This window comes from Myotis davidii, unplaced genomic scaffold (assembly GCF_000327345.1).
Source record: "Myotis davidii unplaced genomic scaffold, ASM32734v1 scaffold520, whole genome shotgun sequence".
Classification (NCBI taxonomy): domain Eukaryota; kingdom Metazoa; phylum Chordata; class Mammalia; order Chiroptera; family Vespertilionidae; genus Myotis; species Myotis davidii.
The window spans coordinates 660,485-675,372 of NW_006292908.1; the positions used below are offsets into that span (position 1 = coordinate 660,485).

The window sequence follows — 14,888 nt, forward strand, 5'->3', positions numbered from 1 at the left end:
GATATATCTAGTAAATTATACTATCCTATATAATAAAAGGGTGATATGCAAATTGACCCTAATGGTGGAAAGACTGGGAACGACCCATTGCTATGACGCACACTGATCACCAGGGGGTGGACACTCAACGCAGGTGCTGCCCCCTGGTGGTCAGTGCACTCCCATTGAGAGAGCTCCACTCAGCCACAAACTGGGCTGATAGCTGCGAGCGCAGCAGTGGTGGCAAGAGCCTCCTTGGCAGTGCTAAGGATGTCCAGCTGTAGATTAGGCCTGCTCGCTCTGGGACATCCCCCGAGAGCTCCCGAGGGCACCCGGGCTGCCAGAGAGATGTCTGACTGCCAGCTTAGGCCTGTTTCCCCCAGGGAGCGGGCCTAAGCTGGCACATGGATCCTCTCCCACCCCTCCCCCAGTGCATGAATTTTCGTGCACTGGGCCTCTAGTTAATAAATATATTTGTTACCATAAATGAAACTATGATCTATAGTTTATTGAAAACCATAAATTACTGGTATTAGATTAAGATCCTAAATATGTACAAGTCGAAAAGGAAAAGATCTTAAGATTCTTAACACTCAGCTTACTTACTTAAAATGTGCAATAAATTAGGAAGATTACTTATAAATGTTGCCCAGGAATTAAAAATATAGTACTAAAATATAGAATACCATACTCAACTTCAGTGTAAATTTTTTGTTTTTAATTTTGAATTCTTATGGATTCATTCCACTTCTGTTTACTTTGTACAAAAATCATTTATATTTAAATTCAAGTCTGTTTTAAAAAAATAAGCCTTATCTACTAAAAATGAAGGGCCAAAAGAAGGGACTTTACAGTAAACTGTGTAGCATCTTGTCAACTTAAATAACTACATATAACAATTACAATATTAGTTCTAGAAGTGTTCCCTAAATTTAAAGAAAAAAAGTAAACTCTGTTAAATACGTATCTTAGAGTTTTACTCTTCTGAAATTTGTAAAACATCATCTGGGACACCAAAAATATCACCTTAACACTAAAATCCTACTTTCTTCATAGGAGAGATGACAGAATTAAAGATGTTTAATATCCAATGATGTGAAAACACTGGTCTTTAATTTGCTAAAAGACAATATTCAAAAATAGAATATGTTAAGATGGTTTTTGTATTGGCAGCAGAAATCTCAATCAATGGTTTAATTATATTTGGTCAGACTTTATTAAGTTTGGATCAATAACAGAAAAGAGAAATTCATATGGTAGAAACTAAAGATTATCAAAAGAAAATACATTAGAAAGGAATAAAGTTTATTTTTGAAAAATGTCAGTTTAAAATAATCCAAATTATTCATTCTCCCGTCTGACTAAATGCTGAACTGAAAGTACGTTAAACCTATTTTTAAAATACCTCATATTCGTTTTATTCTCTAGAGACTGAATTAAGTACTAGCTTCCTAACTGTTTAGTAATGCCATAGCTTTACCTGTGTGACATCCAGGAAGAGCACCGATGCCATCTACTGTCGTGGAGCCCTGAATAGTGCCCAGATTATAAACAACTCCCAGAATATGCAGCTCCCCTATATGATGGGGAAAGAGCTTTAGTCTGGCCTGTGGAGATATTTAAGTCACTCTCATTATCTGTTTTCACAGTATCATAAAAACAGTAGAACACCTAAATTCTGTAATGTTGCAGAAATATAAACTCATGACCTAAACTTTTAAATTATCAACTAATATTTCTTACTGGAAAACATTTTCTTCAAAAGAAAGTCTCTAAATTCAACAGATGCCTGGATCCTCATCGATACTTTTAATAATAATGAAATCTTCTGGTCAACCAAATATACTGACCGCAAGAAAAAAGCAAAAACTTTTCACCAGGCTTCTTAGAAAACTAACAAACCAAAGACCACTGCAAACCTATTCTTCCCACCAATTTCCTCCTGTGCAATCCCAGTATCCTAATCTCCCAAATTCTAGTTTTTAAGAAAACCAGGACCTAAAACAAACTGAATAAACTGATTTTTTAAAAAGTTGTCATCTTTCTTTCAGAAAGACTTAAGACTGAAAAATAATAATTACCACTTTAGATTCTTCACTGTTAATTAAGAATTCTGAAATAACTTCAGTTCCAATCATTTCGGGTTCACTTGTTACCTAAAAAATAAATTATTTTGTAAAATATACATTCTAATAAATAAAGTTATCAGATTATTAACATTCCTATGTGTCAACACTAAGAACAACAATAAGTATAGCTAGTATTTACTAGGTTCTTACTATGTGCTAAGCAATATGCAGAGTTTTACTTTTACAAGGGCAGTGAAGCCATTCAGTAGTGGTCACTTGTTTTTCCCCCCATTTAATTCAGTACAACTCAACTGAGGACAGTAAGTGAAGCTGCAGCCACCCACAGGTTAAAACCTCAAGAGAGAAAGTTCAGCTGCCTATTATCAACAATGGCCAAAATGGCCATTTATCTTAATCTTGCACTCAGAGCAATTTCCCCCTTTCACTCCAACCTGCACCTTTTTCCAAATTGGTTAATTACACATGGGAAAAGTAATGGCAGCCTAAGCAGGATATTTAAAATTTAGATTGGTGGAAAATAAGGGTTGTGGGGAGAGCAAAAAAGGCCTATCTACTCCAATCAATGACACCAGTAAGGAACTCTAGTCTCTGGCCACGTAACAAGCACAGCTAACTGGCTCACACCTGGAGTAAACCTGATCCTCATGACCACAGATTTACTTTTACCATGAGATTAATTTCCCTAAATTCCAGTTCAGCATCTAGTCCATCAGTTGAAATTCATGAAGAAATCCAGAGTTTGAAATTTATAGAAAAAAGAATACCTTCAATATAAGTAATAAAACTTTTACTTAGCTTTAATAAACCTCCTTTGAAATCTAATTATTAAACAAACTAATATACTTTAAAAGCTAATAGATATTTACATTTTTTTTCCAGGAGTAAAGGGTTCATACTCTTCTAATATGTATTCCAGGTATCCATAAAATATTAGAAAAATAACTAAAATTCAAGTCAGAATAGAGCCTGGTAAGTCTCATTCTTTCAAAATATTCACAATGAGTATAAGTAATCACAAAATGTCTTCAATTAATTTAAACAGCAAGGTTTTAAATAAGCCAATCTTTTTTAAAAAAATTAAACACTTCAAAAGAAGAGCTTAAATAGTTTAAAGTTAATACAACAGATGTCTTTCAGGTTCTCCCTTCATAAATGAACATGAACATGTTGGAATATTTCCCAGTTCCAAAATAATGCTTACCACATTATTAAAGCACACAGGAAAGTAGTACTAAGAAGTAAAATTTATATAAAAGATATCAGTAAATGAACTAATAAAAACTAGGTAAAAAAATGTATTTGTGCAAGTTCTTTCTTTTTTTTGTCCAAGTTCTTTCTGATACTATCAACTGGGTAACAAAAATTCGTTGTTCCAGACATTCCTACTTCAAAAATAACATCTTAAATATATAAAGAGCTTACTACAGACATAGTAAAAAATAAATATAATTCAAACAAAAAGAAATACAAATATAAGAATTTCAACTTTACTACCCATCAAGAAGATAAAATATAAAATAGTATAAGATGGCATTTTTTAACCTATCAACTCAAGATTTTTTTTTACAAATAAGAAGACTTCATGTTGCAAAGATGACCAAACCCCCATATTGTGCTGGTGAGAAACTCGTTGGTATAACCTTTTGAGAAACCAATAAAATATGAAAATATTTATTCCCTAAAATGTTCTAACTTCATGCCTAGGAATCTTTCCTACAGAAATAATCATTATAAAAAATACTATGCACCCAAATTTTCATGGACTTATGGATAGTAAACAAATGGCACCTTCCAAAATAACTACCAATAGAGAGATAAAATAACTTATAGATCATTTGTACGATGACTACGCAATAATGAAACAGCAAGACATTTTAAAATTACAATATGCAAATAAATCAACATAGAATGAAAAAACAATATATATAATATGAGAACAATCCCATTATGTGAGGGGAAAATACAAATCTAAGTTATTGAATATACAGTGAAATGTTAAAATGGCTATTTCTAAAAACTGAGGAGACTTTTATTTTTATTCTTTATATTCTTCTGCATTTTTAATTTTCAACAATAGGTATATAACACACTTTCTATAACTAGGGGGAAAAAGCTTAAAAAAGAGTAAGTACAGTCCACTAAACAGAGAAATTGAAATATTATTACAGCATCTGTTATGCTATCACTGAAACAAGCTTATTACAAATACCTTTTAATAACTTACTAGTTCTTTAACTTCTTCATCATTCTTTCCACTGCAATCTTTAGGTTGAAACTTCCAGAGCAATGACAAATTAGTCAACAAAAGTGGAACCTTCAAAGGGTTTCTAAAAGCCACTTCCACTGTGATTGGTTCTATAAAAGAAATGCCTCAGTCAGTAACTTTAATAATCCTATACTTCATCTTGTGTGCAAATTCTTTGAATACGCCTTGTTTCATAGCTCTGAATTTCTGCCTAGACTATGCTTTACCAACTTGTAAATGTCTGTTTATCCAGGATTTAGTTTTAAAACTGCCTCCTCGCCGAAACCGGTTTGGCTCAGTGGGATAGAGCGTCGGCCTGCGGACTGAAAGGTCCCAGGTTCGATTCCGGTCAAGGGCATGTACCTCGGTTGTGGGCACATCCCCAGTAGGAGATGTGCAGGAGGCGGCTGATCGATGTTTCTCTCCCATCGATGTTTCTAACTCTCTATCTCTCACTCCCTTCCTCTCTGTAAAAAATCAATAAAATATATTTTAAAAAAAACACAAAAAAACTGCCTCCTCAAAAGCAGTTCCTCCATTTCTCTGTACTAGAGATGGCATTCCCTCTTTGGCATTCTAACAGCACTTTGCATCTACTTATATTGGAAGCCCCACCGCCTGCTTTTATAAATGCAGTTCACTAAATTTTGAGTTCCTAATTTATTTTTGCACCCTCAGCTTCTGGTGACTTGGGGCATATAAAACATTATGTTGAATCTACTGTAAGTAAAACAGACTAACAAAAAACCATGTATAAAAATTCCAGTATATCACCTTCCACAACTGCAAGAGGAAATCTTGAGTTATCTGAAAAACTATTCAAACAGTACTGCGTGGGATGGAAATTGGGTGGAATTACTCCTTTGTTAACCAAGGCTACAACTTGTTCTTCAAGTTCTCGCCACTGCTGAGAGGATTCATTGTCATACTCTTGATCAAGACTTACATGAGTAGCTGCTTGCTTTTCACCTAAAAAAAAGTATCAAAATTAAATATACATGTTTATTACTAACTACACTCAAATGAGACACTTTAAATAAAAATCTAAATTATCCAAATACATATATACACTCACTCTTGCCTATTTCCAAATATCTAAGAGAAAAGATATCCTCTTGTTAACCCTCACCTATCTGGAACTCTTCTGGTCTTTTCCTCCTGACTCCGAAAGGATATATTTTCTCTCATTCTCCACAGCAATTTTATATAAAATACTTCAAACATACAAAAACAAACAACAACAAAACCCATGAAGAATAATGTAACAAATAATTGTATATCAAAATTTAACAAAAGAATATTTTCATATTATCCCAAAATTATTTTGTTATAAATGTTACAGATCTGTGAAACCCTCTTCAATCCTTCAACTCCACTGGCACTTCTTCCCGGAATTGCTCCAAAGCAGAAGTATAGCATCCTCATCCTTTTTTTTTACTTTACCATATATGGGTAGATACTAAACAATGCATAGAATTGGTTTTTATGTTTGAAATATATAAATGAAATTGTATTTTATCTATCACTCTAACTTTTTTCACTCAGCATTTTGTTGTAGGTATTACCTATGTTGAAACATGTAGAACTAGTTCACTCATGTTCTACAGCATGAATCCTTTTTATGAAAATACCAAAATCTGTCAACTCATGTGCTGCTATTGTTTCATTTTTGGCTATAAAAACAATGCTGTTATAAATACTTTTTAAATAAAACACTAAATTAGCTCAAGAAACATATTAAGCTTAAATATAAGACTGCTTAGAATTACTTTACTTTAACATGCATTGTATTTTAATTTTGGCCCAGTACTGCCACTCTAAGGCTCAATCCTAAGGAAAAATCCTGTATTTTAGAAAGCCTTATAACAAGAACAACAGAATAGGGGTAACTGTTCTGTACGTCTATGTTCATTTGAAAACTTCCATAATAAAAAGTTAAGAAAAGTTTTATTTATAAAGATGACACAACAGGATTTTATATAAAAAAGGATGGAAACAGTCAAATTATATAACAAGCAAATTGAAAATAAAGTACTTTTATACACTCAATGTAATATATTACAGCCATTAAAAAATTAAGATTATACAATTACAGGAGCATTCTTTATATGAGAAAAGCCATTATAATTATAGCTATTTACTTATTAGTTTTTAATTTAGGGCTAAGAAAAAACAATGCAATGATTATCTTCAGATGGCAGAATGATAGGTGTTATGGTATAGGATTATTTATTTTCAAATATTCTTTAACAACACATTCTTTTAAGTGGAGAGAGGAAAAAACTTTAAAAAAATAGTTACTAGGAAACAAGGCCAAAAAAACCTTTACTAACCATCTGCTGGTCGTCTGTCATGGCCAAAGAAAACCCGTGTGGCTGAACTGTTAATATATGGTAAAGGAAGCTGCGGCAAAGGCCCATCTGGTGATAGTTGACTTACATTCTAAGAGAAAGACAAAAGAAATAAAAAAGAATTTCTGAGTAAACTCCATTTTCCTTATATTTGTTTCCCCATTTGTACTGTTGTTGTTAATCCTCACCTGAGGATATACTTTTCCCATAGCTTTTTCACAGTGTGGAAGGGAGAGAGGGAGGGGAGAATACAGAGAGAAACATCAATGTGAGAGACACACATTGATGGGTTGCCTGAAGTGAACCCACAACCCAGGTACATGCACTTGACAGGGAGTCGAACCCAAGACCCTTCGGTGCACAAGCCAGCACTCTAACCATTAAGCTACACCAGCCAGGGCTGCTTCCCAGTGTTTTAATACACAAGGTATTAAAAACATGTTAAGCAAAAATAGTAAGATAAAGAATTACTAGCTTTACTTAATAAATCAGAGATATAGAATTTAGAGATTTATTCTGGCCCAAGAAAGTCTAAGATTATTCAGCTAGTTAGCTCTCTTTGGATGCTAAACTTCCAAACATTATCTTGGTATGCATTCTACTTCCTGTGACTCATTACAGCATCCTATCTGCCAAAATTTTAATCCACATGATTTTAAATTAATAAAGCATAAAGGGTAACTACTTCCTACAGGACAAAAATGCAATAGTATTCACTCTTCAAAGGACTTTACAAAAAAATTGTTAACTTCCAATTTTCCCCATAAAACAATGCTTTACCATCTCCTATCCTCCTGTGTCAGGGAAATATTTTTCCTTCAATTTTTCTGGATTACACCATAGTAATTTGTCCACTTCCCACAGATCCATACTTCATTTTTCATAGCAAAAATAGAGTGGACATACTTTCCACAGGGTGATATGAGGACCCAATATATTATAAAATCAATTAAGATTTTTTAAAAAAAACTCCAAAAGCATAATAATGAAACAGTCCAGAAAACATGTAATTTCTTTAAGATTCTAAGAACAGCCACAAATCAAATACATACTGGAATATTAAAATTCTTTTTTGCCCTAGCCAGTTTGTCTCAGTGGATAGAGTGTCGGCCTGCAGACTGAAGGGTCCCAGATTCGATTCACGGTCAGGGCACATGCCCCATTTCAGGCTCGTCCCCAGTAGGGTGCATGCAGGAGGCAGCCAATCCATGATTCTCTCTCATCACTGATGTTTCTAGCTCTCTCTCCCTCTCCCTTCCTCTGAAATGAATAAAAATATGTATTTTTAAAAATCTTGTATTTTAAAGAACTCTGGAAGGGCAATGCAACTCCGAGCTATGACCAAAAAACAGCTTGTCACACTTTATTATGACAGATAATTATATATACACTAGAGCAGCAGTCGCCAACTTTTGGACCTCACGGACCACCAGTGGTCCACGGACAACTGGCTGGCTACCACTGCTCCAAAGGTTTCCTTAAACCAGAGGTCACCAACCTTTTGGACCTCATGGACTACCAGGTGTTTGCCCATTGGTTGGCGACCGCTGTACTAGAGACCCGGTGACCACAGGAGGTTGGCTGTGGTAGTCCACTAACCACCAGGGGCAGCTCCGCGTTGAGCGTCTGCTACCTGGTGGTCAGAGCATGTCATAGCAACTGGTCGTAACGGTCACTTGGGCTTTATATATATATAGATATTCTAATAAAACTTTATTAGACTCCTGCTGGATAGTACTAAATATTAAGCTTTTCGCTAAAAATGATTAAAATTTTAATATCTACTCCAGAAACTATGTATTCACCTTGTAAACATAAAGATATTCTCTGAGGAAGGACCCTTGCTGAGCCGCAGATTGTTTACTTTCATTGATTAAAATATGCCTGAAAGCAGACACAGCATTGTCCAGCTGCCTAAGAGTATAGGATTGGCGCCCAATAGTGAAGTTAATGTGATCCTCTGCAAGAGACCAGCCTTTTCCTTTGTAAACTTGCATGGCTTGACAATAGCAGCGTAAAGCATGCTTTTTCTGTAAGAAAATAAACACAACAAAGTATTACACAACAAATTCAAATTTCTCTGGGACTGAAAAAAATAAATACGCGCATACACACAATCAAGTAACTAGTAACTGGTCCTTCTAAGGCTGGGATAATGAAGAAAACAAAACCAACATTTTGGAAAACCCCTCAACAATTACTACTAAAAACCAAGAGGTCCTACAGAAAGCAGCTGTTTTGTCCAAGGGCAAGAAGTCTAAAAGTCAGAAATAATGATGACTTCATGGAACACCACCTGGGAGTTTCCAAAGCAGTAGCGTTATGGAGTTATGGATTAGTTAGAGGCTTGGTTGTTAGCTTATAAACGAGAGTGATCTTATGAAGTCTCAATTTTGTTAGGGTCATCTCTCTTTATACCACTGCACTGGGCTGAATGGAAATACCCCATGTGTGCTAAAACTGCATATGTGAGTATACAGTTGTACACACACACACACATTTTTAAACTACTGTTTTGTTTGTTTGGTATTATTTTTTTATTTTTTTTGCCCCCTGCATCCTGCCACATCTGAGCAGATATTTGGAATTAATCAGCTATAATCATTACCACCTGCTAAACTCAGACAACTTCCTAAAGATGGAATTTGGTACCAAGGAAGAGGCCTCCCTCCACTAAACCTTTGCTTCAGAAAATACTCTTGTATCTACCCCCCATCCCAGGGTAGATTACAAACTTTGCACCATGTATAGCCAGAATTATTTGTTTCTTTAAGAAATGTTTTCTTTATGAAAGCAAACCACAGTCATCTACCACTTGACAGCATGCAGGGAACCACCATCTGACTGCTGCTACCACTCTCTACCTCCAGCAAAGCTCCCTCCAACTAATGCTTGAATGGACCCTGAGAGTTAATGAAGATCTCTCCAACCCAACTGCTTCTGGGGACAAAGAAGACTTCTACTCATTTACTACTTAGTAAATGCCATCATAAAGCACCCTGGAAGACAACGGAAGAGCAGAGCTGAAGTGGGGGAAGGTTCGACCCCTACTCAATAGTAAATGCTGTTTGAATGCATTCATCTTATCTGGATTTTCACATATATGATTTGGTTTAGCCTTACACAAATTGGGGCAAAATTCCAAATGTTTTCGTTGTTTTTTTAAAAAGGAAGCTCAGAAAAATTGCTCTACCCAAGTCAAGTTGTAAGCAGAACATCAAGGTATTTTTTTCACTGTACTCCCCCATTCAATCTTGGCTGCCACAATCAGACAGACAGAAAGCGCGAGGACCCTTTTTTCTTGCATCTGCACTGGAACCTTGGCAGCAACAGTAACTGCTCCAGGTCTGTCAAATAGATGCACAGAATTTCAAGACTGAATCCCAGACTTTTCTAAATCCAAATCTCATGCTCTTATCGACATAAAATATTACACATTACCTTGAAACAAAATTTGTATCCGTCTTTAGGATTAATATTAAGTCATAAAATATTGACAAATGACACACATTTATAAAATAACAAATTATAACAAATAGAAACTAAAATAATAAGTTGTTTTCTTTTTTAAAGAAAATGCACTCACCTGTCCTGCTTTGCTAAACCGATGGCCTGCCAGTATCATATGAAACGCGTATTTTCTAACCATGGGACTCTTCATATTTATAAAGCAGTGAGCCGCCTGTTCCAAAAGGAGAGCACTTCGAAGATCAGAGTCCTGTTGAATGTTTAAGAGAAAAGGTGAGTTTCACAAAATTAAAAATAATGGGTGAAAAACATTTACTTTCTTAATAAATAACATATTCAATGTTTAACTTAGAGTATCTGAGGGCAGAGAGCAAGGGGTAATCCAATCCTGATAATTCTTTTTTCCAATAAGCACATTAAAAAAAAACCTTCAGAAAACACTCTACCATGAAGTATTTTCTTTTGCTTTTCATAAAGCCAAATGCCTGGTTATGACATACACCACGTAAAAAAGTCTCTGAAGAAATGCAATCCCCTTTCAAATGGAAAAACAATATGTAAACTGAGAATTTAATACAGATATACTGAATGATAAACCAGAAAATAGAGCACACACAAACACACAAAAAAAGATTCACACCAATCTAATTTCTTCTGCAAATTGATCTGTGACATCCAATAGTGTATTTCCCTCCAAAAAAGGAAAAATAAACAATGTAAGTTATAAAATAATTTAATCTATTACTTTATCCTCCATAAAGTTCAGAAGGCTTCCCCTTTAAGGAGTATTGCCTGCTATATTAAAGAATGGAAAAACTCAAATTATTTCCACCTCAACTGAATCTTACAACAGTGTCTACAAAAACCACATACTGCACTTACATCCTAATCCATAAGAAAAATCTTTCAACTGAAGGAGCCATCATTACTTTCTAAATCACTGAGAGAAAGTACTGAACGTTGCTGATCAAGTATCAACAACATTTTCACCAAAACTTTCTCTAGGTTTCCAGCTACTCTCAAGCAGAACTTACCATGCCCTTCCACGTGTTCTGCTGCCATTATTTTCCCCAGGGAAAGTTGAAAACAGAAAACATTGACTTTAAATGAAATCATTTCAACAGATTATAGTTACATCAAAAAGTATTCAGACACTATTATAACTATCTCTGCAGCAATCATAAAATTATATTAGAGTTGGAACAGACCTGAGGAAACACTCCAGAAACATTCAGTAAATGATAGATATTATCTATTTCAAACCCCTCAGGACAAAAACTAAATAATCAGATAATGTTTCTGGTAACTAAGAGACAAAAGCTAATAAGTGAGGAAATTAGGACTATACAATTAACAAGTGATTCTATATCAATCAATGCATCAGAATTACCATGGGGGAGGAGAGGAGGGTTGGAAGCTTACATCTTCATTTTCTTAGGACAATATTTTCTTTATTTTAAATTAATACAAACTCTTTTTTCCTTAAAGACTAAATGCTTGAAGAAAAAAAAGTGAACATCTTTCTTTCCCATCCCATGCCTCATCCAATTTGCCAGCTTAAAGTGGTATACTAGTATATATATTACATGTGTGCTTATATGCTAGTTTTTTAAAAATACACATACTTTTCTATGCTAAGTGATATTAGAGTATTCTTTATTTTGCTTTTTAAACTTATTATCATGGACATCTTTCCAAGACATCTACATCTCTCATTTCTCATTTCTTTCAAAGCTACATTGTATTCCATTACACAAACATACCGTAATCTATTAACAGTGTCCAACTGATTTATTATTGCTTCAAACTTTTCTAACTATAAGAAAAAATGCTTCAATTAACATTTTCTAGCCCTAGCGGGTTTGGTTCAGAGAACAGAGCATCGGCCTGCAGATTGGAGGGTGCTGGGTTTGATTCTGGTCAAGGGCACATGCTTGGGTTGCAGATTCGATCCCCAGTAGTGGGTGTGAAAGAGGCAGCCGATCAATGAGTTTCTCTCATCACTAATGTTTCTATCTCTCTCTCTCCTGCTCTGAAATCAATAAAAATATATTTACATTTTTCTAAACAAATGTGAATAATTATATAAATTGATCTGTGACATCCAATAGTGTATTTCCCTCCAAAAAAAAGGAAAAATAAAACAATGTGTGTAAGTTATAAAATAATTTAATCTATTACTTTATCCTCCATAAAGTTTTATTGTATTTGAAAAGAATTCTTAATTTTTGCTGTGATTCAAGTGGACCAAAAAAGCTACTGCATTAAAAAGTTCAGAAGGCTTCCCCTTTAAGGAGTATTGCCTGCTATATTAATGAATGGAAAAACTCAAATTATTCTCTTTTGTGAATGGGTTTTTATGATTAGGTGGTTTGTAAGAGCCCTTTGTACACTTAATAAGTATCAAGTCTTTATCATACATTTGCAAATAGTATTTCCCAATTGACATGAAGGAGTTTATTCTTTAAAAGTCAAGCATGTTATATTTGCCGTTGTTTTCAGGATACTACATCAAACTCGGAAAGGATGTTATCATTCCTAGATTTTTAAAAATGCTCTCCTGTATTTTCTTCTAGTTTTTTTTTGTTTTGTTTTATTTTTCACATTATAATCCAGCTATAGTTATATTATCATGTAATGACTAACCCAACCCCAAACAGCTAGCTACAAGTCACAATAGCATTCAGTGAATTATCTAACACTCTTCACTAAATTAAATGACACCTAATCATATATATTTAAATTCTCATTCCAGTCCATTCCTCTATTCTTATCACTGTAAACAGTTTTAACTTCTATAGCCTTCAAATGCATTTTAATAAATAGAACAGGTAATTCCCTCTAATTACTTTTTCTATTTTGGAACTTTATTCAGACTTCTCAATAGAGTTTCACAGTTTTTTCTCTCAGTCCTATATATTTAAGTTTATTCCTAGCATGTGTGCACACATAACATACAAACACACACACACAGAATAAATATGTATTTTTAAATTGCCAATGAAACATCATTAAATTGCAAAACTTGGATGGGCAGCAATCCTGGACGTTCTGATTAATATAAGGATATGCCATAGGTATCTTTGATAGTGTGTAAATGACTGTAATATATAACCCAGATGAGAACGAGCACAGTAAAACCACAGCCTTCTCAAATTTAACCCGCAAGGACTGACCAATTTAGGAGAGACCTGAAAGTCCATGGCATGTAGTAATTTAGCTAAAGCAAAATTTAATTCTTTTATCCAGTAAAGCTGTTGTCTGAGAAAGAATGAATTTTCAGATCTGAATAACTACATTCCTATCTCATTGCAGCTTAGTTCTTTGTTAGCTCATCTCTTTCAGTGATACCTCTAGTAGACAAAAACACTGCTTTGAAACACACACAAAAAGCCCTGGGAAGAATGACAACTGCCATGAATGTTTTTGAAAGGAAAATGAAAGAGTTTTATTCAGACAGCAGAAGCTATGAATGAGTTGAAGAATATTTTATTTTCTGTAGTTCATGATATGACAAGACTATTATCCTATATTATAAAGAGCTAATACGCTAATTAGACCGAAGAGCCAAACGACCATCCGGACGACATTCCAGACAACCCATCGATTTGCAGCCCAAAATAGAAAGTCAAAGCACAGCTCTTTTCACCCAGGCCTCCCAGCTTCTTTTGCTATAATGGTATTAGCAAAACCTAACAAGCACAATTCATAAATGTCAAGAGTATGTAACACAGTTCCCTATCCTCAAGACGAGTGAACTTTTTACGATATTATGCAGCCCTCCTAGTTAATGAAATACATACAATAAATACACATTAGTTAAAATTTAACATAACTTTATATACATTATGCCTAGAAGTCTTTACTTTTAAACTGTCTCAAAGAAATATCTAAAAGGTACAGCAGAGAAGGCCATTGAGAATCACAATTTCTAGAGAAATAGAAGCCACACATTACTCCAAAGTAGTATGACAATAAGTTTGCTAGAATTTCATGACAAAATAAATCATCCAAGCTTGAAAAAGAAAGGTGAAAGCAAAGAGATAGCAAGGAAAAGAGAACAAGGACAGAAAATTACAAGGTTAAAATGCAGACAGAAGAATTTGCTCTAAAAAAATTTTATCCAAGCTCCTAAACCATAAATTCCTTTTATATTCACTGAGAATCCCTAGGTTGAAAACAACAGCAACATATTCAAACCCAAGTAAAGATTACTTATTATAATACAGAACATCAACACACAGGATTCTATATTCAGCTCTATCAAACAGTTTATGTCTGGCAACAGTTCATACTGGTCAGTGTTCATGCAGAATCAATTATTAAACATTTTTAATATCATCTCTCAACCTAATGAGTTATATCATACAGAAACCTTTTGAAAACAATTAAGGTTCAGTTCAACATTTGTAAATCACATACCATGTGCCAAGCCCTGTGTGAGGCACTAAGGATAAAAATATATAGAAGGTAGCACAGTCCCCTACTCTCAAAAGCTCATAACTTAAATGAAATATGGCAAGTCAGGTCTCACAGCACTATAAGAGAGGGCATGGCAGAGACACTTAGGACAACCTGGTGTACTGCAGATGACTATATGAAGGACATAACAGAAAAAGGGCCAGGAGAAGGACATTAAGGAGATGAACCAAGACATTAGGAGGGATATTTAAGAAGTTAATCACCCCCCTCCCCCAATTGTGTTACTGACAGGTAAGAGAATATGGGCGCATCTCAACTAGTTTCAAAACCTTG

The 14,888-nt window shown here is 34.5% G+C and overlaps 1 protein-coding gene across 4 annotated transcripts in view; it reads right to left on the reverse strand.

The window, feature by feature from the left end:
* TRAPPC8 (trafficking protein particle complex 8) overlaps positions 1 to 14,888 on the reverse strand; it is a 66,524-nt gene that overhangs the window by 25,222 nt on the left and 26,414 nt on the right. For 3 of the 4 annotated variants that reach the window (XM_006766375.2, XM_015565679.1, XM_015565678.1), the window contains 7 exons: positions 10,252 to 10,383; positions 8,471 to 8,695; positions 6,648 to 6,756; positions 5,089 to 5,283; positions 4,294 to 4,424; positions 2,061 to 2,135; positions 1,460 to 1,586 (listed from right to left, as the gene is read on the reverse strand). In XM_006766375.2, coding sequence (XP_006766438.1) covers positions 1,460 to 1,586; positions 2,061 to 2,135; positions 4,294 to 4,424; positions 5,089 to 5,283; positions 6,648 to 6,756; positions 8,471 to 8,695; positions 10,252 to 10,383 — 994 coding nt within the window. Of the gene's footprint in view, positions 1 to 1,459; positions 1,587 to 2,060; positions 2,136 to 4,293; positions 4,425 to 5,088; positions 5,284 to 6,647; positions 6,757 to 8,470; positions 8,696 to 10,251; positions 10,384 to 11,167; positions 11,189 to 14,888 lie in introns of all 4 variants that reach the window. The other variant, XM_015565680.1, reaches the window with a different exon arrangement.